This window comes from Mustela nivalis (genome assembly GCF_964662115.1).
Source record: "Mustela nivalis genome assembly, chromosome: 3".
Taxonomy (NCBI): Eukaryota; Metazoa; Chordata; class Mammalia; order Carnivora; family Mustelidae; genus Mustela; species Mustela nivalis.
In genome coordinates, this window is record NC_139022.1 from 80047370 (window position 1) to 80069390 (window position 22021).

The following is a 22021-nucleotide window of genomic DNA, read 5'->3' on the forward strand; positions in this document are numbered from 1 at the left end:
TTTCAGTCAACAGATTGAACATTTAAACTAACTTCTTAGGGAAAAATCTATTGGGATTGATAGAAGTAGCAGGAGGTACTAATCCTCTGAAACTTTGTAGGCATCTTAAACTTATTTTCCTAGTGAGATTTACAAGTTATGTATTCAGTTACTATACAATACAAATTTGTGGTAAGATTTTAATGCAGAAGTCTATGTATTAGTAATAGTAATGCCTTGGAATAGAAATGATGAGTCACTTAACATTACCTAGCTTTATTGTGAAATAAATGAAGCTACATTTAAGTTGTATGAACTGAAACACCAATTTATAAAGTTAAACATTAACTTACTGCATTTGTAGCCATATGTACTTTCCAGGGTCATTGTGCTGTTATTTAACACATGTTTATTCATGGAACATTTGCCTCACGTTCACCTGCTTCCACCTTTGTTTAAATTTCAGCACTGATAGGGGCGCCTGGGTGGCTCAGTGGGTTAAGCTGCTGCCTTCGGCTTGGGTCATGATCTCGGGGTCCTGGGATCGAGTCCCGCATCGGGCTCTCTGCTCAGCAGGGAGCCTGCTTCCCTTCCTCTCTCTCTGCCTGCCTCTCCATCTACTTGTGATTTCTCTCTGTCAAATAAATAAATAAAATCTTAAAAAAAAATTTTCAGCACTGATAGTAACATTACAATACGAATCTTTAGTTCCTAGTGTCAGCTATGACTTAGTAAATTTGTTTAGTAGGAAAACTTCTTTTTAGAATTCAACATCAGGAAAATAATAAAATGTTAAAACGAAAACTTATCTTAGAAGATGTAGTTCTGGTGTGATGCCATCATTTTATAGGAGGAAGGAAAAGGCCCAGACACTGGTCCAGAGATACTAAGTAGCCATTGGAAGGATTTTATTCTATTTTTTATTTCAGCTCTGAATACTAGGCCAGACATTAGTCAGAATCTTGTCAGGTATGAATGAGTCAGATTGCTTGTAGTATTTGAAGGTCTTATCCGTTTAAGCAGGAAACTAGGTAAAGCAGTATTACCACTGATATAATGGCAGGATGCTACAGGATTTGATTAGTACTGTGTATATAAGGAAGTCCCTCTGTGTAGAAGAAAAGAATTCTCAAGTGTAGGTGACAGTAAACCATATTGACAGGTAATATGTATTCTTTAAAAACAAGCTGAAAATGTGTATTTAAGGTACAGACATTCCATTATTCTGGAGTCAAACTATTATATCTTCAGAGATTTCAACTCTCTACCAATGTGGATCAAATTGAATTTTTAGAAAATTTCATGTACACACAAAAAATTATGTGTTGAGAAAACAGGACAACCCCTTAACTCCCTTAGACCAGTAGTTCAAGAGAAGTAAGTGTTCAACATGCCCAGACTAGCTTATTTTGAACTTTCTGGTACCTTTTTCTTAAGGTTTCAGTCTCTCATCTTTTTATCCTTCACTAAGCAATCATAGTCTTCATTCATAAATTCTTATCACACAACCTAAAAAATATTCATTAAAAATGAAACATGGCTTTCCCATCCTTTCAGCAATCAAGTTTCTTATATGCAGTGCTGGAAAGGGAGGTGGACTTTTGCTTATTTTCACTGTATTCTATTCTTTTTCTTCATTGAGGAACACAAAAGGATCTGGGAAAAAATAATTTTGTTGCTTTTCTGTGCAGCATGCAAGCAAAGAACAGCCACAAGTGATGGCAATATTAATTGAAATTGAGAAACTACTGCATTTTATGGTTTTATACGGGTCTAATGTCAAATCTTATTCACTCTAATTTTTTCTCTAAGTTGAAATAGGATTCCAGTTACATTTTATATGAAATGTGAGTGTGGGTATGTTTGATATGCAGTGTGAGTTTGTATATGTGTGTGTATACTTATATATATATATGTGTGTGTGTGTGTGATATAGACATATATATAATGTGTGTAATATACGGAATAGAGTATAAGGAATAGAAGGTTCTTGAATAGAGAGTGTTTATCAACAAATGTCTTTTAAGTAACATATAATTGGGAAGGAAAGTACAATGATAATTTAATACGGTTTAATTGAAGTTTCTGTTTCATTCAGAAAGCATTTATATGTTTGTAATGTGCTAAGCTCTAAGCTAGAAATGGGGAAACGGCAATAAACAGGAAATTGTCCTTCAAGGAGCTGAATCTAATGAGAACAATTAAGTGGGTAATAGGTGATATAATAACAGCTATTTGATAGCAAAATTGTTTATATTAACTCCTAAGGTCAGTTCCATTATTCTTTCAGCTGAATAATAGAAAATTAATATAGATATTAATATAAAATTAATATAGATATTAATCATTACTAGAGTGATGATGATTTTTCTTGGTTACCTATAATAATGATCCCTTCTATTATAGAAGTATACTTAAGTCATGTCCCAGAAGACCAAAAATTATGAGATTGCACAATTTTAGTTGTCAATAATGTTAACAAGAGAAAACCTATTTGTTGAAGATATTTGCTTACTTCAATAGGCTTGTGTGTTTGTAATTTCATTCACATGCTTATTCATTTTCCCTTAAATCCTTCAAATATTATTGCTGTGCTGTACTTTTTTGTTGTGTTCAGTTTTGAAAGTTAAGATATAGCATAAATATGGTCAGGTGCCCCATCTGTAAGTGTACCACTTGATTTTTGTGCATATGTATACACCCCTATACCCACCACTTAGATAAAGAATTTTTATAGCATCTGAAGGTTCCTGCATGCCTCCCTAGTCCATACCTTATACCATCTCAAAATGTGACCATATACACTCTTGTGTTTGGCTTTTTTCCCCCTCATCATTAAACTTAACTTACTGCATTTGTAGCCATGTATACTTTCCAGGGTCATTGTGCTGTTATTTAACATAACTGTGAGATTCATTTGTGTCGTTACATTTACTGGTAGTTTATTCTTTTTTATTATATTTCATTGTGTGCCTTCAGTTTGTTTATCATTTTTTCCTGCTGATAGACACTTAAGTTTTTATATTTTGGCTATTGTGAATAAAGCTGCTTGTGAGCATTCCTGTACCTAGCGTTTGGTGGATATAGGTACATACCTAGCAGTAGAATTGTTGGTTCATAGGGTGTATACTATATGCAGTGGATATTGGCAAACAGCTTTCCAAAGTGGTTATATCAGTTTATACTTCCACCAGCAATAGATGAGAATTCATTTGCTCTTCACTCTTGGCAACACTTTGTATTGTCAGGGTTTTGTGGGTATTTCTTTGTTTTGTTTTTTGAATTTTAGCCATTCTGGTGGGTCTATAGACCCGCTTTCTCTTGAGTATGAAAAAATTACCCTTTGGTTCTAATGAACTAATACACTAATTTGCATGATAGTTCTGATAGTTATTTGGAAGTAGTTAGCTTTGTGTGAGTTCATGTGAACTTAAATTGAGCCCCTAAGTATTTGAGTTAAGGGAATAAAAGCATTAGGTTCCTTACAAGCTTTTTAGACTTAAGTTATCAGATTTGACCAGTGCAGTCTATGGTTGTAGAAGTAAGTTTGAGATTGGTGCCAGAGGCAACCTTTTTCTTTTAAGTATTGGCCTTGGGTCTTCTAACTATAGAAGTATAGATTTAAAGGAGAGGGTTCAAGTAGAAATCTAAGCTCTTTTTTCAGCCCTGAAATAGTTTTAACCAGCAATGGGAAAGTATCAGAAATTTATCTTTCTTAGAATATAGTTTAACATTCATTGATTTCACTTGTTAATTGAGTTATTTTCTTCCTGGTATCCATTGCTTTTCTTTAAAACAAATTAGATATACCTTTTACTGAGGGGGGCAGGGGATACAAACACATGATTATCTTGTAAGCGAATCTGCGGTGTTATCTTTTTTCTTTTTTTTGTTTAACTTTTTTTAAGTGTAGCCATGTATACTTTCCAGTTACTTAATTCATCTAAATCCATAACCGACCTATGAGGTGGCTCTTGCTGATTTAAATGGTAGCTTGTGTGTAATGTATAGCTCAGAGAAAAAGTGTTTTCTTGGACTGAATCAAGCTAATTTTTCACAGAAAGAAAGTGGGGAGTTTTGTCATTATGGTTTGGCCAAATTATAAATTTCGGTGAAATGCAGAGAAAATCTCCCTAAATGATAATTTTTTACTTGCTTCTTTAAAAAAAAACGAAACAGGAAACTGAGAAAAGAAGAAGAATAGAGGAAGCATACAAAAATGCCATGACAGAACTGAAGAAAAAATCCCACTTTGGAGGGCCAGATTATGAGGTATGAAGTTATATTTTGATTTTAGAAGGAGGAAAATACAGGCCATATCCGTCACAAAAGTGATTAATTTTTAAATAATACTTTTACAACCTTCAAGTATTCTAGACATGTAGTATGTTCTTCAGTATTTAATTAAATGTGTATTTCATAATATGTGTTAGGCTTACTAACTGAAATTAGTGTAGGCTTTTCAAAGACTCATTTATTAGGCCTGTCTGCATTATAGGACAAGTTTTTATCTTAACTGTGGAAGACAATAATTTTTAATGTTATCTTCTTTTTTTTTTTTTTTTTAATAAAAGCAAAGCAACTTCTAGAGGAAAACCCTGAGCACTATATAGACAAAAGGGTTTTAGTGTGCGCTTTATAATATACTGTGAGGTCCTATCCACAGCAGAGCTGGAACTGTCCTCGTTACCTTGTCCTTCTCAGTTGAAAAGATCTGAAACCAACCTTTTCCCCTCTTTTGTTTCTTTGTTAAATGATTAATACATTTTCCCTCTCCATGCACATACACATATTATTTTATAAGCTGTTTACCACAATATTTCTTTAGAGGGAAAGAGGTAAAAGAAATATATTTGTTAAGGGGCGCCTGGGTGGCTCAGTGGGTTAAAGCCTCTGCTTTCGGCTCAGGTCATGATCCCAGGGTCCTGGGATCGAGCCCTACATTGGGTTCGCTGCTCCGCAGGGAGCCTGCTTCCTTCTCTCTGCCTGCCTCTTTGCCTACTTGTGATCTATGTCTGTCAAATAAATAAATAAAATCTTAAAAAAAAAAAAAGAAAGAAAGAAAGAAAAAGAAATATATTTGTTAATAGTCTTCTACATTGTTGATATTCCTGAAATGTACATTTTAAAAATGGAGTGATAAAGGGTGTCATGGAGATAGAAGTAGAATGTTAAAACAGTTATGGTTAGCAGTGCCTCAGTGGCTCAGTTAGTTGGGCATCTGCCTTTGGCTTGAATCATGATCCCAGGGTCCTGGGGTCCAGCCCCTCTTCTAGGTCCCTGCTCAGCAGGGAGTCTCCTTCTCCCTCTACCCCTCCTCCCACTCATGTGTTCTCTCTCTCTCAAAATAAGTAAAATCTTAAAAAAAAACACAATTCTGGTTTATATTTTTTAAAAAATAGGAAAGAGAGGTGGCTCAGTTGGTTAGCTGAAACTCTTGGTTTCAGATCAGGTCAAGATCTCATGGATCTCATGGATCCCAAGATCAAAGCCCCAGGTTGGAGTCAGTGCTCAACAGGAATTCTGCTTGAAGATTCTCTCCCTCTATCACTCCCCTACTCTTTTGCACTCACTCTCAAATAAATGATTAAATTAAAAAAAAATTCCTCGGTGTTTTTATTTTTAAAGATTTTATTTATTTGACAGAGAGACACAGTGAGAGGGGAAACACGAGCAGTGGGAGTGGGAGAGGGAAAAGCAGGCTTCCCACTGAGCAGGGAGTCTGATGTGGGACTCTGTCCCAGGACCCTGGGATCATGACCTGAGCCAAAGGCAGATGCTTAACTGACTGAGCCACCCAGGCGCCCCTGTTTTTATTTTAGAAAGGGGGGGGGGGGGAACAGAGTTGCTATTGACTATGTTTTATGTTGGAATTGATTTCCAGGTGTGGATATTCATAATGATGAGGTTTGAGCTGTAATACTTCAAAATTATTAAGCTGTCAATTACTCCTTTTAGAATGTGAAAAATCATGTAATTAGATACCCTTGGGGTTTTTAAAAACAAGGTTCCTGGATATAAGCTATTACAATTTTAATTCTGAAGCTAAGCACATTGTTTTTTTGCTATTTTTGGTTTATTTTGGGGGTGAACTGTCAGCTTCTTAAAATTACCTAATTTTTTTCATAATACAAGTAAAACCAGATGTTCATGTAGGAAGACTACAGAAATTACAAAAAGCCTGTGTGTTTAGGAGGTTTCAGGGTTTTAGTTTGCATTTTGCCTTCTGTTCCCTCGTCATTTCCCCCTAAGCTTTGACCCTTAAATCTTTAAGGTTGTTGAAGATGGAAGGTCTCATCTTCTGTTAGGTCTTCCTCCTGACCAGGGTAGAGAGATGTGTCTAAATATGAGTTAATATCTGTCAGTTGGAGAACATACAGGGGAGCTGCATGGGGAGGCAGCTGAATCCAATGAACTCAACATAGACAACCCTCCTTGAGTAGAAAGGGTTTGTTAACTGGAAGTTATGGCAGTGAAGGAGTCTTGACACTTGGAAGGAAGACACCCTGATAAAAGTGTCAAAATAAGGTTAATATTGGTCTGAATAAAAGACCTTTGATAGTTGACCTTTGATAATTTTCCTCCAGTTTAGGAGTTTTAAGCAATCACTAAAGGAAGGAGATCATTTAAAATGCCTATTTGAGTATTCATGTCAGTTACAAACCCAGAAATATTTTCGTTTTAATCTAGATTGTATACACAGCTCTGTTTTTATGATAGCACAACTTTTGTAGAACTGCTTTATGCATTTGTATTACTTTAGTATTTAATAGAGAAATGCTATTTTGAGTATCATTTAAGTCTTTGCTATTTTGAGTGTCATTTAAGTCTTTGACCATGTGCTTAAGAGTTGCCATGTGCCATATAACCCCCAGTCTCAAAGAGGGAACAAAGGTGGATGCTAGATGGTAATACCAATGTTATACAAAACATGTCCACCACTGTTTTATATATATATATATGTGTGTGTATATATATATATATATTTTTTTTTTAAAGATTTTATTTATTTATTTGACAGAGAGAGATCACAAGTAGGCAGAGAGGCAGGCAGAGAGAGAAGAGGAAGCAGGCTCCCTGCTGAGCAGAGAGCCCGATGTGGGACTCAATCCCAGGACCCCGAGATCATGACCTGAGCCGAAGGCAGTGGCCCAACAACTGAGCCACCCAGGCGCCCCAATATATATGTATTTTTTTTTTAAGATTTTATTTATTTATGTGACAGACAGAGATTATTTATTTGACAGAGACAGACAGAGTAGGCAGAGAGGCAGATAGAGAGGGGGGGATGTAGGCTCCCCACTGAGTAGAGAGCCTGATGCAGGGCTGGATCCCAGGACCCCGAGATCATGACCTGAGCCAAAGGCAGAGGCTTCAACCCACTGAGCCACCCAGGTGCCACCATTGTTTTAAATTTGGCAGGTTAGTTGGGTTGATAATTGTTTTAATAATGTGTTTGTGCCCCCAGGCAAAAGCCAGAGTACAATGCCCTATCGAGCCTGGGGGAGCCTATGGACAAGTTAGAGTCACATAGCCATTGGGTCCCAGACAGGAGCCAGTCATATACTTGGCCTCTTTAAAGTGCAGACGGGATTTCAGATGGTTTTGGAGGGCCATCCTTTGAATTTGTGTAGTAGTTTCAGTCCCATATTTGATTGGAGAGTTACAGTTTGACCATAATCTCCTTTTCTTTAAGTTGCTCCTTATGGCATATAGGACTAGGAAGTCACTATTTCTGGAGTCACTATAAATATTAAGTTTTAAGACTTCTGCCAACTGCAAAGCACATTGGGAAGATGTATTTGCTGACAGGGCTTTTGCATCAGCAGTCCGAGTTAAGACTGACAATAGCAAACCCAGCTTTTCTTACCCCTCTTTTCCATGAAGCTGTTGCCATTGGTAAACCAGCTGTCATCTGCATTTTTAATAGGGGCATCTTAGGTCTGGTAGACTAGACTAAACAAGATCAATAACCTCTGAACAGTTATTACTAGGAGAAGATTCATATTGTACTTATACAAATGATTATGATTGCCATGGAAGAACGGATACTTAGACCTTTTGAATGAGAGGGTTCAGGTAGAGAGAAAAATTAAATACTTTAATTTGCTTTATCATTATTTGTATATATCACTGATGTCTTAAGAGCGTTTCCTTAGTCTGGAAGAGCAAACATTAGAGAACCAGCAGTGTTTCAAATGAGAGTCACAACACAATAATGTTTTAGTTTATTCATCCCATGTTATTAATTCTTGTTTAGTTTGAATGTAGCCTTAGTTCTATTGAAGATGAAACATTTTCCAAGAGAATAAGAATAGCTGTAAATGACAAGAATAAAAAATGGACATGGTTAAACATCTGATGAGAGGTTACAATATAGCTGGCAATGAAATCCGGTTATTTCTCTGACACATAACACTTAAATAATTAAAATAGAGTAATGATGACCTTTTACCAGAAGGTAACTTACCAAATAAGCAGTGAAACTTTGTTCATGATTTAAATCTTGCAGAAGTTTGTTAAAACCTTAGGAAGTTTTAAGGCACATACCTAAATAGGATTAAGGATGTTAAAGACCTGATAAATAAACTGGTTTTCTGAACAGACAAAAGAGAAAAAAACTTTGTTTACATTTTCTTATCAAGAGCAGACAATTCAAGAAAACTTATCTGTTTGAACAGAGAGATAGCAGACTTTCAACATTATACCAGTGTACTTTAAAATCCATTCATTTCAATTTTAAGGTCCATTCTGACCACACCTAAAATTCCGTTCCAAAGTTTTTCCATCACAAACCTTCTACAACTTTCTTTTGCATTCAGATTTTGTCCCAAGCCATCTCTCTAAACAACCATATTATTTAGGACAAAATTACCTTCTTTTACCTTCAACAAAAATGTATTTCCATTCTTGATATCTTCCTTACATTCGATTCTTGATATCTTCCTTATATATCTTCTCTTTTTCCACAGAGTTGTTTCCCTTTTTTCCATCAGTCATAATTACATTTACATAATTTACATTCATATAATTACATTTAGCAGAATTTTTCACTCATAGAAACCTTATCTCCAATGAAGACTAAGTAGTAACCATCTGTGAACTGTTACACCAGAATTCTTTAGATAACAAATTTATGAATTAGTTAAGCACAGAACATGTTACCAACAGATTTAAATATCCTTGGTTTCTCTGCAATAAGAAGTCAAAAGCACAAACCTATGTCTAGTAATCAGTGATTTAGCCCTTTATCTTATTTAGAAAAGACCTAGATGTCCAACAATTAATCCCATTTATCATCCAAGCAAAACTTTTATAAGTTTCGGGTTACCAGAGACTATGAAAGCTTTCTTAACCCATGAAAACTATGAGACTGACAATTAACCATCATTTTAGTCATGTTTTTGCTAACAATTTGCAAAGAGATAACATGAGCTTATTTGATCTTTAGCAAGCCTCAATAGAATAAAAGTTTTACATTTTAATGAAATGCTTATCTTAATTAAGCCAACAAAATTAAATTAATTTAAATATTGAATTGTGTTCCACCTGGATCCTCCCTATTGTCAGTTTTTACCTGAGACACTGGTGGGGAAATCAGGAGTAAGTGGTGTTGGGTCCAGGCGGTGCTCTTCTTGCTCCTTGACAGTGAAGGGAGAAGGAGCCATAGTGCCTGAGGCACTGAGGAAGGTTTGGAAGCCAGTTATGCAGGCTGCACCCAAGGTGGTGCAGAAACAGGAGAAGGGGGAAGGGGAGACAGAAGAGGCAAAGTGCTGCCAGAAAGCAGAGAAAGGGTTCCCGGTTCTAGGGCTCATCAGCAGACACAGTGTTTTCCCGCCAACAAGGAGGGAGGCAGTCCATGTTAGGCAAGGGAAGACAGGGAAACCCATCATGATCTAAGCAATATTCCAACACATGTGGTCTTTATAGTCAGCTTTCCTAGTGAACGGTCCCCAGTTGGGTTTTAATTCCATTGGGTACTGGTTTCAGCTGGCTCCCAGTGGAAGTCCCACAGCCAGAAGTGGCTAGACCAGGAATGTGGAGGGGATCATATTAGATCAATCAGGAGGAATCTTCACTTGGGAGTCTTAAGATTGGCAGTCATTGGTGACTTAGGTGTCCCCAAGACAAGACAGCTTTGTGTAAGGATAGAAATAAAGAGGGAGCATCAGGTTTCTGGGTCTTATTGCCATCGTGGCCAGGGTAAAAGGCAAGCTTTCTCTTCCCCATAGAGAAGCCGTGGGCTAGAGGTTTACAGCTTGAGCAATTGACATGAAAATGTTCCAATAGGGCTGTACTCCTTGAAGAGCCACAGAAATGAGAGTAAAGGAAAAGAGAAAGTTCTCACCAAGTTTGCACTGAAGCTTGGAGTCCAGATATAAAGACTCAAAGCCCCACATTGGGCACCATATAATGTGGTTTTGGAATATAGGCGAAGTTCAGGGGGGTGAGGTCTGGAGCTGACGACCAAGAAAGAATTCTTGAGACATCTCTGGTGCAAAAATGTGGTTTTATTATTTATTACTGGACCCTTGGGCAGAAAGAGCTGCTCTCCCAGGGTTGTGAGGGGTGGCTGATTATATACTAAGGTGTTGGGGTAGGTTAGGAAAAACGGTGGTTTCAAAAGGATTTTCATATGTCGAGGAAGATTCAAGGGATACTGGAGGCCTTGCCATTGTCAAGTTAAGATTATTTTTCCCTCTAGCAAAGCATTAACATTAAGATAGTTGGAAAATTCCTGGAAGAATCCCACCCAGGAGTTGGGGGGGAGGTAGTAAGAGGGCCTCAGTTTATGCTTTGTCTTCAGCTTGCCTTTTGTTCCATCATCAGAGGTACGTTGTGCTAATAATTACATTTGTTAACTAGTTTCAGATATATTTTTTTAAAGATTTAATTTTTTTGACAGAGACATGGCAACAGAGGTTACACAAGCAGGGAGAGCGGGTGGAGGGGAGAACAGGCTTCCCTCGGAGCAGGGAGCCTAATGCGGGGCTGGATCCTGGGATCACAACCTGAGTCAAAGGCAGATGCTTAATGACTAAGCCACCCAGGTGTCCCTAGTTTCAGATTTTTTTAATTGCTTATTTGTTGATACGATTTAGATAGACTCTCTTTAAAAAAAAAAAAAAAAAAAGTCTACTGGTCATTTTATTTCTTCTTGAATGACTCACATATCCATGTCCCTTAATATTTTATTTTTATTCTGTTGTGGATTTTTGTTTCTCCTACTTAGAAGATGTGGAAGATTAGCTTTTAATTTTTCAATTTTTTTTCCTTTTTTAGTTTTTTAAACTTTTGATTGTTGGTTTTGTCATATAAAAGTTTTATGCTTTTGGGGCACCTGGGTGGCTCAGTGGGTTAAAGCCTCTGCCTTCGGCTTAGGTCATGATCTCAGGACCCTGGGATCGAGCCCCGCATCGGGCTCTCTGCTCAGCAGGGACCCTGCTTCCCCACCCCCCACACCTGCCTCTCTACCTACTTGTGATCTCTGTCTTTCAAATAAACAAATAAATCATTTTTTTAAAAAAGTTTATATGGGAAGCAGTGTCCCTGCTGAGCAGAGAGCCCAATGTGGGGCTTGATCCCAGGACCCTGGGATCATGACTTGAGCTGAAGGCAGAGGCTTTAACCCACTGAGCCACCCAGGCACCGCTAAAGGTTTTATACTTTAATGTAATTAATCCCTCAGTCTTTTGATGTACTGATTTCTACATTTGGTATCATGCTTAAAAAAGCATTCCCTACTTTAAATAATTGTATTTACTGGGTTTTTAATTTTTTAATGGTCTCTTCTAAATATATTGTAACAGTGCACATAGGTTTTTTAAGATTACAGTATAATGTAAAAATCTGTATTTTATTTTAGTGGCATTTGTTGAATAAATGATTGTTTTCCATCCATCTGAGATGTACTTCCCTCTTTCTCCTTTAATGAAGAAAATGGTTAAGGGTACTTCAGTTTTTTTCTCACTGACCCCTGTGGTATCAAGTTAAATGTCCTTTAGGGCCTTTAGGGCTTCTGTTTTTATGCTTCCTCCTTACCCCCCCCCCCTTCCTTTTGATATTTTGAGCCATCTGTATTTTCTTGTGTGAGTGCTATGTTTGCATGGTTTTTAGACACTCATTCAGATTATGACTTATTTTGGGTCTTATCAAACATTTATGATGTTCTAATTATTGAATAAAAGTTAACTGTCTCTGTCATCTGTAGCTTTGGCAATTTTTAATCTTAAATTCATTACTTAAGATTTACTGTACATGTAAGACACTGTACTAGGGCATGGGGATATACAGGATCCTGCCTGAGGGCACTACCTATGTAATGGGAAAACGGGAGAGTTACAGGCAGTTATGAAGCACTGTTAGCACTGAGAAGTTTTTGAATCAGGGATGGTGGCCTCCTAGAGAAAAGGACATTTTAGGTAAAGCTATAAGAATGAGTAGGCTGAGTAGCTATTAACCAGGTGAGTAGATAGAGTGCTTATAGGGGCTGAGAAGAAGGAAAACATTGGGAAGCCAGAAGCAAACAAACAAACAAACAAAACACACATTTTGCCTCAGGGGAACTGAAAGATCTTTTCTTAGGAGGGTAGAGCTGATTGAGAATAGGGAGTGGTGAGACTGGCTAGCAAGGTACATAAGAATCCTTGCAGACACTCAGGGAATGGATTTTAAGCAAGTGAAGTTCTCAGATTTACGGTTTGGAAAAATCATTCTTGCTCCCTGCAGTGAGGAGAGTGGATTGAAGTTGACAGTTGTGAACTGGGGGCTTCCCAGACTTTTTCAGTCTTGCATGTGAGAATTAAAATTAAGATAGAGCAGTAGGAATAGATGTGGGTAAACCTAGGTGATTGAACAAGGGAAGTGGGAGAAATCCAGGACAGGCCTTGCATTCTGCCTTAGATTGGTGTAGAGATAGGGGAAGAATAGGTTTTTAGACATGTTTGTTGCATGTGAACTGCAGCATTAACCTGAAGAGGTTTTAAGTATTATTGGATGCAAAGGTCTAACACATAGGAGAGAGATGGATAGGCTGTGAATTTGGAAATCATCTCATGACCACAGCCTTAGAAATGATTAAGTGCTGTGGGAGAGCAAGTGTGGAACCCTGAGGAACACCTACATTTAATTTAAGGGAGTCCAAAGAAGAGGCTTGGATAGAGAGGAACTGGGGAATTAGGAATCCAAGGGAGGGGAGAGAGCTCTTCAAAGAGAGTCATTTACATAAGAAATGCTGCTAATGTGACAAGTAGGATAAAGACCAGTTGATTTAGCCCCAATAGCTCTTTTGCTTGGTAAGCAGGAGGAGATAAAGGGTTGTTCGATTTTTTTTTTAAGTTGCTTTTTAACAAGGGAAATTTTTTTTTGTTTTCTTTGATTAAGTGATTTTTTTTTCTTCCATGTGTTTGAATAGGAAGGTCCAAACAGTCTGATTAATGAAGAAGAGTTCTTTGATGCTGTCGAAGCTGCTCTTGACAGACAAGATAAAATAGAGGAACAGGTATATCTTTTATTAAAAATTCTAAAACTAGGTATTCCTTGATGTATGTTATTTTGTATATGGAATTTGAAAACTGTGAACGTAATAGAAATGAACTGTAAACGTAGAAAATGAATTGTGTCTCCACTGAGTCACAAATGTAGAAGAATCTTTACAAGTCAGTTCCTTCATTGATGAAATTCTTAAGCAATAGAAAGGAGACCACTGACTGCTTAAAGGAGTCATGCATAATTAGCATGAAACTAACTGGAAATATTCTGCCTATTCCCCTTGAAGTATCCAGCTTTATTAAGAACAAGCATATGTTTAATCTGAGTGAAACAATTTATGGATTTCTCACAGGTCCCAACCATATGAATTCACAAGGAAGATGACCAAGAATTTGTCTCCTTTATTGCTTTTACTACCTTCACCTTCGATATCTTCATCACTTTTAACTTTGCTCAATATTTTATCATTATCAAATTCACAACAGTTATACCCAGCTATTTCTGTAACATTGAAGGAAAATCCTTCAACTCTAGTTTCAGGATTAACTTGATCCTTTGCCTCCTTTTAATTCTGCAGCAATGCGGTTATCATATATTACCACTAGATGGTACTTAAGGGTGAAGAATTTTAGTTACTCTTACCAGGTCTTTAAGCATCTTGCAAATAAATTTGTAAGTGTATCAGTTATACTACAAGTGAACTTGCATAAAAAAGTTAGCTTTTTCATTCCTGTCATTGCTAAGGCATAAATGGCCATTATGACCATTCACTGGTCTGTCTCCCTGAGGGTAAATCACCTGCAATAGTGACTTTTGCTTTTTGTGTTTTTCTTTCATTATTTTTTTTCTAAATCAGTGATAAAAAGTTTTTGTTACATTAATTTATAAAGTTTATTAGTCCTTTTTTAATGCCCCCCAAAGATGGTATGCGCATTCAATAAGAATGGAAGCTCTTAGTTCCTAAACGAGCTCCATTTCTAGATCACTAAAGTATTACCTGATCACTAAAGTATTACCTGAAGGAGTATCTTTGTGTTTGGCTTTTTAAATGTTGTTTTGTTTTGTTTTGTTTTTCTTCTGCTTCACATCGGTGCTTTTTTGGTTTTGTTTTTGTTTTAATCTAAGTTGTGGTATTTTGGGGAGAATAGGTCAATACAACTTTAATCTTAGTCTTGCCGGTGACTAATGATGTAGCTGTAAACTTAACTACTTAAATTCTTTGGGCCTTGGTTTTCTAAAATGTAAAACAAGGAGTTACACAAGATGGTTCAGATCATCCTTTCTGGCTGTACAGTGCTACTCTACCAAATAATGGTGGTTGAGTTGGAGTTTAAGAGGATTGATGAAAACTTTTGTAAACTTTGGAGAATAATATTCATGGGGCTCTTTGATTTCAGTCTGTTCCTGACGCTGTGGTAGATATTCTGCAAAATGGATCGTTAAACAGACCATGACTTTCCTTGCCTGATGGGCATGTTGATATTACAAGGGTAATTACAGTGTGGTAATACTCTAGAATAGTGTCAGTGATCCATGAATTTAGTTCCACAGATTTAGATAATTTCCCTCGTATGCAGTAGATTTTGCACAGGACTCCCAACAGCACAGCCATTACTTAGGTATTCTTCAGAGACACATTTTGAGTTTACATTGGTCTACATTTTTTACCAACAAAAAGGAAAGAAATTTTCAGTGAAGTGGTAAGTGAGAATGCGATCTTAACAGTTCTGTTCAGATAGTGTTGAATAGAAATGACTGCTTGTCTTCTGCATAGTTACAAGATGAGCAAACAAACAGTGCAGCTTCTGGTACTTTCTATTTAGTAGGTATTGAATAAGTGAGAAGAAACTGGGCAAGTTCAGGAGGAAAACAGAAGGTTAAGTGGCCACTGAAGAGGAACGACACAGTGGGTTGAAGGCCAAATATCTTCATGGAAAGGAGCTAAAGATATCGGTGCTGTGTTCTTTGTAACACAACTGAAGCAAATAGTGACAGTGGTTCAAATGGTATGACCCTGCACAACCCTGCTGAAGTGGAATGATTAGAATAATTTGGAAAGAGTTTGGGTATAAGAAATTACTTCAACAGTAGTGTTAATGAAGATTTGTGGTAAATAATGCCATACTGGTATCAGAGAGTCTGTCAAAATCAGAGAGCCAGTCCCTAATCAAAAGTGGTATCTATGGAGTCTAAAAGAGACTGAATTAGTGTACATGAAGTAAAGGTCAGGTCATGGCAAAGCTTTTACCTTCAGAGTATTTTTGTAATTCAAATATTTATAAGTACTAAAGTGTTCAGTAATTAAATGTTGATAGTTTCAGATTATATTATCCATTCTTAAACTGCATAGTACACTTTAAAACCTTCCCACCTAACATTGTATGTTTTCTTAGTCACAGAGCGAAAAGGTCAGATTACACTGGCCTACATCCATGCCATCTGGAGATGCCTTTTCTTCTGTGGGGACTCATAGGTTTGTCCAAAAGGTAAGCTAATGTCATAGATACTGAAAATATCTTCATTGTTGATGGAGCTATCTTGTTGTAAAAGTTTTCCCTTTTCTTGAATTTATGAATGAGATTTTTTTGGTATTGTATACTTTCTTCCATATACATCCTCCAAAACAGTTAGAAATCTTTTGAATATAATGTTCTTTCTTTTTTGTTTAATGGGAGATGGGGGATGGGAGGATAGGGAATTGCTAGTCCAAAACAGTTAACCAGAAGTGGAGCCAGTTATGTTAAATCACTTTTTTCTTTGGGGTTAAGTGATATTATTTTGTATTATTGGAAGTACTACATTCCTTTTAGAAAGATTTTGGAGCATAAACCATAATAGGTGCATTAAGTCAGCACTTGCTGCTGAGCTTGTTTCATATAGTGCTTTGTTCTTTCTTTCTTTATCTTGTGTTTGGAAGTTGGTACTGAATGCTCTGTTGTGCCTTTGTTCTGATTACTTGGTTTTTTCTTTGTCTGTCTCTGGTAGCCCTATAGTCGCTCTTCCTCCATGTCTTCCATTGATCTAGTCAGTGCCTCTGACGATGTTCACAGATTCAGCTCCCAGGTACTGTATGACTGTATAGAGTGGACTTGAGTCTGTCTCTGCTATATTTCAGCCTGCTTTCCCAATTCCTAGGTATCTTTTGGTTAGGCCACTGGTTTTGGCTTTGAATTTTTAAATAGTAACAATAAGCATTAAAAAGGCCGTATCTACTAAATAGTTCCTCTGTCAGGCTTGCATGTGCCCTTTGTATCGTCTGCTGTGAATAGCTAGGAATTTTGCCATATAGGAGGTACTCCTGAACGATTTCAAACTGAATTGCAACAAGTAGAAGATATCTGGTTTTTAAATATCATGTAGTATCTCTTTCTTCAGACAGGATTCAGCAACTTTGATGAACATGGTTTACATGATATGTTAGATTACAGCATAAAAGCAGGTTTTAACAGCCCCAGTTGTAATTTACAGTATCTCATAATTGAACAAGGAAGTATCTTTTTAAATATTTGTCTCATTACTCTTGTCATACTAAGCTCCATTTAACTGATTTTTGTTATGCAAATTACCCTTGGATATTATAAATTAATATTCCTGTTCAGATGCACCATTACATATTTAGGAATTTAAGATAGGAAGCTAGATGCTAACAGTCTCTGTCCTCATAATATATAAGTCAAATTATTATCGAAAGAATGATTTTTAGTATCAGCATTAGTTTTTAAAATTCTTCAATCCTTTTATCTTTGCCATTCAGCTTTGTATCTTTATGGTGATTGTATTTTATTGCATTACATTATGTTACCTTACGATAGGAAGCTGAGCTGTTTAGTCAGAATGACTGAGTTTAAATCCTGCTTAGTTGCATGATCTTGGACAACGTTTCTACTACTTCTGTGCTTCACTTCTGTGATTTAGCTAGGACTGTGATCTGACTAGAGCCTGGCATGTTGTAAATGCTAGATAAGTGAGCTTTTATTAACTATTATATAGCTGTTTATTAGCTATTTTTATAATAATAACAATTTCTTTGAATAATCACTTTTCTACATTATTTTTTCTCTATCAGAGTACAGTTGAACAATGCAGGGGTTGGGGCACCGACCCTTCCAGTCAAAAATCCACATAAAACTTTGACTCCCCCCAGATTTAACCACTAATACTTAATAATAGCTTATAATAATATAAACAGTTGATTAAAATACATTTTATATGTTATATGTATCATATACTATATTCTTACAGTAAGGTAACTTTGAGAAAAGAAAAGAAGAGTATTGTAAAGAAGAGAAAATACATTTACAATACTGCTCTATATTTATTGGAACTAATCCATGTGTAGGTGGACCTGCACAGTTCAAGCTCTTATGTTGTTCAAGGGTCAACTGTATTCCAGTAAATGTTTTTTAAAGTCATAATTTAGAACAGATTTCTTAGTTTACATATGAATAAAATTTACATTTGTTTTTTAAGTATGCAATAAAGGTGAAAGTTAAGGTTAAGGCCCAAAATGTATTTTTTTACTTTTGCTGCTTTTTTTCTTTTTGAACTTTTTTTGAGAAAGAGATGTATCAGTTCTGCATCAGAAATCACTCAGAACCAAACTTATTCCAGTATTTCTTAATTTTGTTCATTTATGCCAGCTTTTTATAAGATTTTATTTATTTGACAGAGATCACAGGTAGGCAGAGAGGCAGGCGGAGAGAGGAAGGGAAACAGGATCCCTGCTGAGCAAAGATCCCGATGTGGGGCTCGATCCCAGGACCCTGGGATCATGACCTGAGCTGAAGGCAGAGGCTTAACCCCTTGAGCCACCCAGGCGCCCCTATGCAAGCTTTTTAAAAGCATCTCATATTTGCAATAAATCAGTGACAAAATTCTGCTACACTCCACCTTGCATTAAAATAATAAAATAACAGACTAAAGCCCATGAGTACTGGTGACCATTTTCCCTCAAATTATAGGAATACACAGGCTATAAATGAAAATGTAATGAGAGCAGTAAAAGAGTATAAGCCATAATAGATGCCTAAGAAATAAGGGTTCAGAATGCAGACTTTGGACCCAACCTATAGAGCTTTAAAAGTGCTGAAATTCTTCAAATATAGATGAATATCTACACAGGTGCCCAGATTTTTACAAGATTTTGCCAAATTGTAGCATACTTTTTAATATTTTGTGTAACTCAGGTATATAAGTTGAGAAAGATAATTCTGGTGCGATTTTTTCTAATATGTGATGCTCATGATAATTCAGATTCTGTTTTTAGCTATTAATTACTGTACTGTTTTATATGCCAAAAGAGGCAGAGTTGCAGAAGAATGGCATTGAGTTCTTTAAATATTTATTGTTCTTGCTAAAACATTTGTTGTCATTAGCAGACTTGGGCTCTAGCAGTTAATCTCTTTTCCCCCTTTATGTCCATAGTGATACTTTATTATTGTGGTAATTATGTATTTAACCCTTCCTGTGTTTATTGTACAATAATACATTCTAATTTAGCAGAACTAGAAAGTGGAGTAAATAAAATCAGCCACATACGGATAAATACACACACTTTAGTAACTGTTTTTTTCTACCAAAGTAGGCAGTTTCATATATACTATTTTGTACCAGCTTTTTCTTTCTTTCTTTTTTTTTTATAGTGAAACCCATTTTCCCATCAGTAAACATGGGTCTTCATCTCCTTGTCTGTTAATATGGATATACATATAGGACTTACCTACTTACCTAATATGGAATATTTAGTTTATTTTCAGTTTGTCTCCATTATAAATAAATATTATAAATAGTGCTGCAAGAGCATACTGATATATATACCATCCATATGTGTGGTGTGTGTGTGTGTGTGTAATATATGTATGTATCTTTGTACACTTATCCAGTTATTTCCTTAGAATACATTCCTAGATGTGGAATTATTAAGACAGAAGCTTCTGAGGTCACACACTTCTGAGGTCTTTTTTATTCTTAATGCCAAACTGTTCATTAAAAAAGTTGAGCTAAGCAGAGAGCCCGATGTGGGCCCCAATCCCAGGACACTGGGATCATGACCTGAGCTGAGGGCAGGGGCTTTAACCCACTGACCCACCCAGGTGCCCCTAAAAAGTGGTATTTTTTCCTTCTTGGCTTTTTGCATTTCTTTTTTTTTGTTGTTGTTGTTTTTTATTTTTTTATATTTTTTTAAGATTTTATTTATTTATTTATTTATTTGACAGAGAGAGAGAGAGAGATCACAAGTAGGCAGAGAGGCAGACAGAGAGAGAGAAAGGAGGAAGCAGGCTCTCTGCTAAGCAGAGAGCCTGATGTGGGGCTGGATCCCAGGAACCTGAGATCATGACCTGAGCTGAAGGCACAACCCACTGAGCCACCCAGGCGCCCTGTCTTTTTGCATTTCTTTAGTGAATTGACTATTCATGTCCTGTACATTTTTCTTTTGGGTTAACAGTACATTCTTAATTTGGTTTTTTTTTTTTTTTAAGATTTTATTTATTTGACAGAGAGATCACAAGTAGCAGAGAGGCAGGCCAAGAGAAGGAAGCAGGCTCCCTGCTGAGCAGAGATTCCCGATGTGGGGCTCGATCCCAGGACCCTGAGATCATGACCTGAGCCAGAGGCAGAGGCTTAACCCACTGAGCCACCCAGGCGCCCCTTAATTTGTTATTAGTAAATTATTCCATCCAACAAATCCCTCTGACTCTGTAACAATAAGCCTAGTTGTACTCCTTTCACATGAGTGAAAGGAGAGAAGAGAGAAGAGAGATCTCAGCAGTCTTTGAACCCGTCTAGACTTTTGTTCATTAGAATTTTGTTCCTTATATATTTGTTTTATCATCAATAAAAATTGATGACAAAAAAGAGAAGAGAGATCTCAGCAGTCTTTGAACCCATCTAGACTTTTGTTCATTAGAATTTTGTCCCTTATATATTTGTTTTATCATCAATAAAAATTTCTGTATTGGTAATGTTAGAAAAATCCAGTTAGCCTTCTAAAATGGCATACTGAGTGACTCAAATGGGTGGTAGAAGAAAAGGCTAGAATTGGTATGCTATCATCTCTTATTTTAAATGTGCTTTATCTCCATTTTTCATAGTTCATTTGTTAAAATGCTGTGTATGTCAGCTTATCATTTTCAACTCTAGGTCCAGAAAAATCAGGGCATGATTCCTGAAATTATGTGTAGTCTATTTAAAACTATTAAACCAGATGAAACCTGCCTTAGTTATTCTGATCCAGTCTTTTATTTCTTAAAGTGACACCAGATGTTACTAGTAATATTGTTTCCTAGTGTATCAGATTTTGAGCCTACAAAAAAGTAAATTTGGCTTGTGTTTTATTCTTGTCATCCAACGCAATGGCCCCTTGTTTCCCAATTATTTGTGAAATGCAGTCATAACTGAAAACAATAAACAGCAGGTCATTATGGTAGATTCGAAAAGCCAGTGTGGTCACAAATGCCCAAGTCACTACCCCAGTAGTAACACTTACTTCCTCACATTTTATTGCGGTGAACATGAAAATCATTAGAGTGAGATTTTACCTGCATCACCTCTCAGATTCTTAATCTCAGTGTTATTACTTCAAGGAAGATGCCATAATGGGTAAAGATACCATGATGAAAGCTTTGCAGAGATGGTTACTATAGTAATTGGGTACTTCAGTTTCTTTAATTTCCTAGAAGCACAGCGCAAATTCATCTTTTTTATTTCTTTGTTGAACTTATTGAAGCCCCTTAAGTCAGGGAAGTACATCAGAGCAAAAGACTAAACAGTTTTCCATAGATGCAGTGGTAACTGTGGTAGTAATACCATTTTTTCATCTTTCTAAAAAAACAATGTTAAATGCACTTACCGTACATTGTTTTAACCTATGTAAACAGCTTTCACTTTATATTTGTGGAATCTAGTTTCTTTGGGACCAAAACACAAAACTATCTTCTTATTATTGAAACATTTGAAATAACTTAGCAGGAATAATCTCCCAAACGAAAATACAATTACCTGCATACTTTACAACAAAAGAGTTTAACACAGTACTAAATGTTTTTTTGAAACAGAACTCTTTGTTTTTTAGCACAGTAAAATCTTTTACATAACAAGTGGTCTACTTAAAGTAGGTCTTATTTCTGGGGAGCATTTCTTTCTGCTTCTAATCTGGTAATAAATTTTGGTGTTCTGAAGTCCTAGTGTCCCACTTACAAAGTACATATTCATATCTAAAAATTTTTTAAGATCTTAGGATCTAAAAAGGGCAAAAGTTTTTCCCAGTCACACTGTGACACAGACCAATGAATCAAGCCAGTTCTACAGCAGTTGTTTTATTTATGTATACTAACTGGAACTCTCTTTCTTCCTTCCTCTTTGGGAACTCAAGTATGTTTTGTATGTCTTCATAACTTGGAAATCCTGTATTCTCCTTACTCTCTCAGAGCAGATTTCAAAATTAGAGAGGCACACAAATTTTTCTAGGCAGCCCCTGGAGTTATATTTTCTACTGAAGCCTTTATATAACCATAGAATATGGAGTGCCTAGCTGGCATGTGACTCGATCTAA

General features: G+C 36.4%; 1 protein-coding gene across 2 annotated transcripts in view; it reads left to right on the forward strand.

Annotated features, from left to right (window-relative positions):
- Positions 1-22021, forward strand: part of CERT1 (ceramide transporter 1) — a 113230-nt gene that overhangs the window by 73613 nt on the left and 17596 nt on the right. The window contains exons 8-11 of one of the 2 annotated variants that reach the window (XM_082724961.1): positions 4159-4251; positions 13394-13480; positions 15864-15956; positions 16456-16533. In XM_082724961.1, coding sequence (XP_082581087.1) covers positions 4159-4251; positions 13394-13480; positions 15864-15956; positions 16456-16533 — 351 coding nt within the window. The remainder of the gene's footprint in view (positions 1-4158; positions 4252-13393; positions 13481-15863; positions 15957-16455; positions 16534-22021) is intronic. The other variant, XM_082724962.1, reaches the window with a different exon arrangement.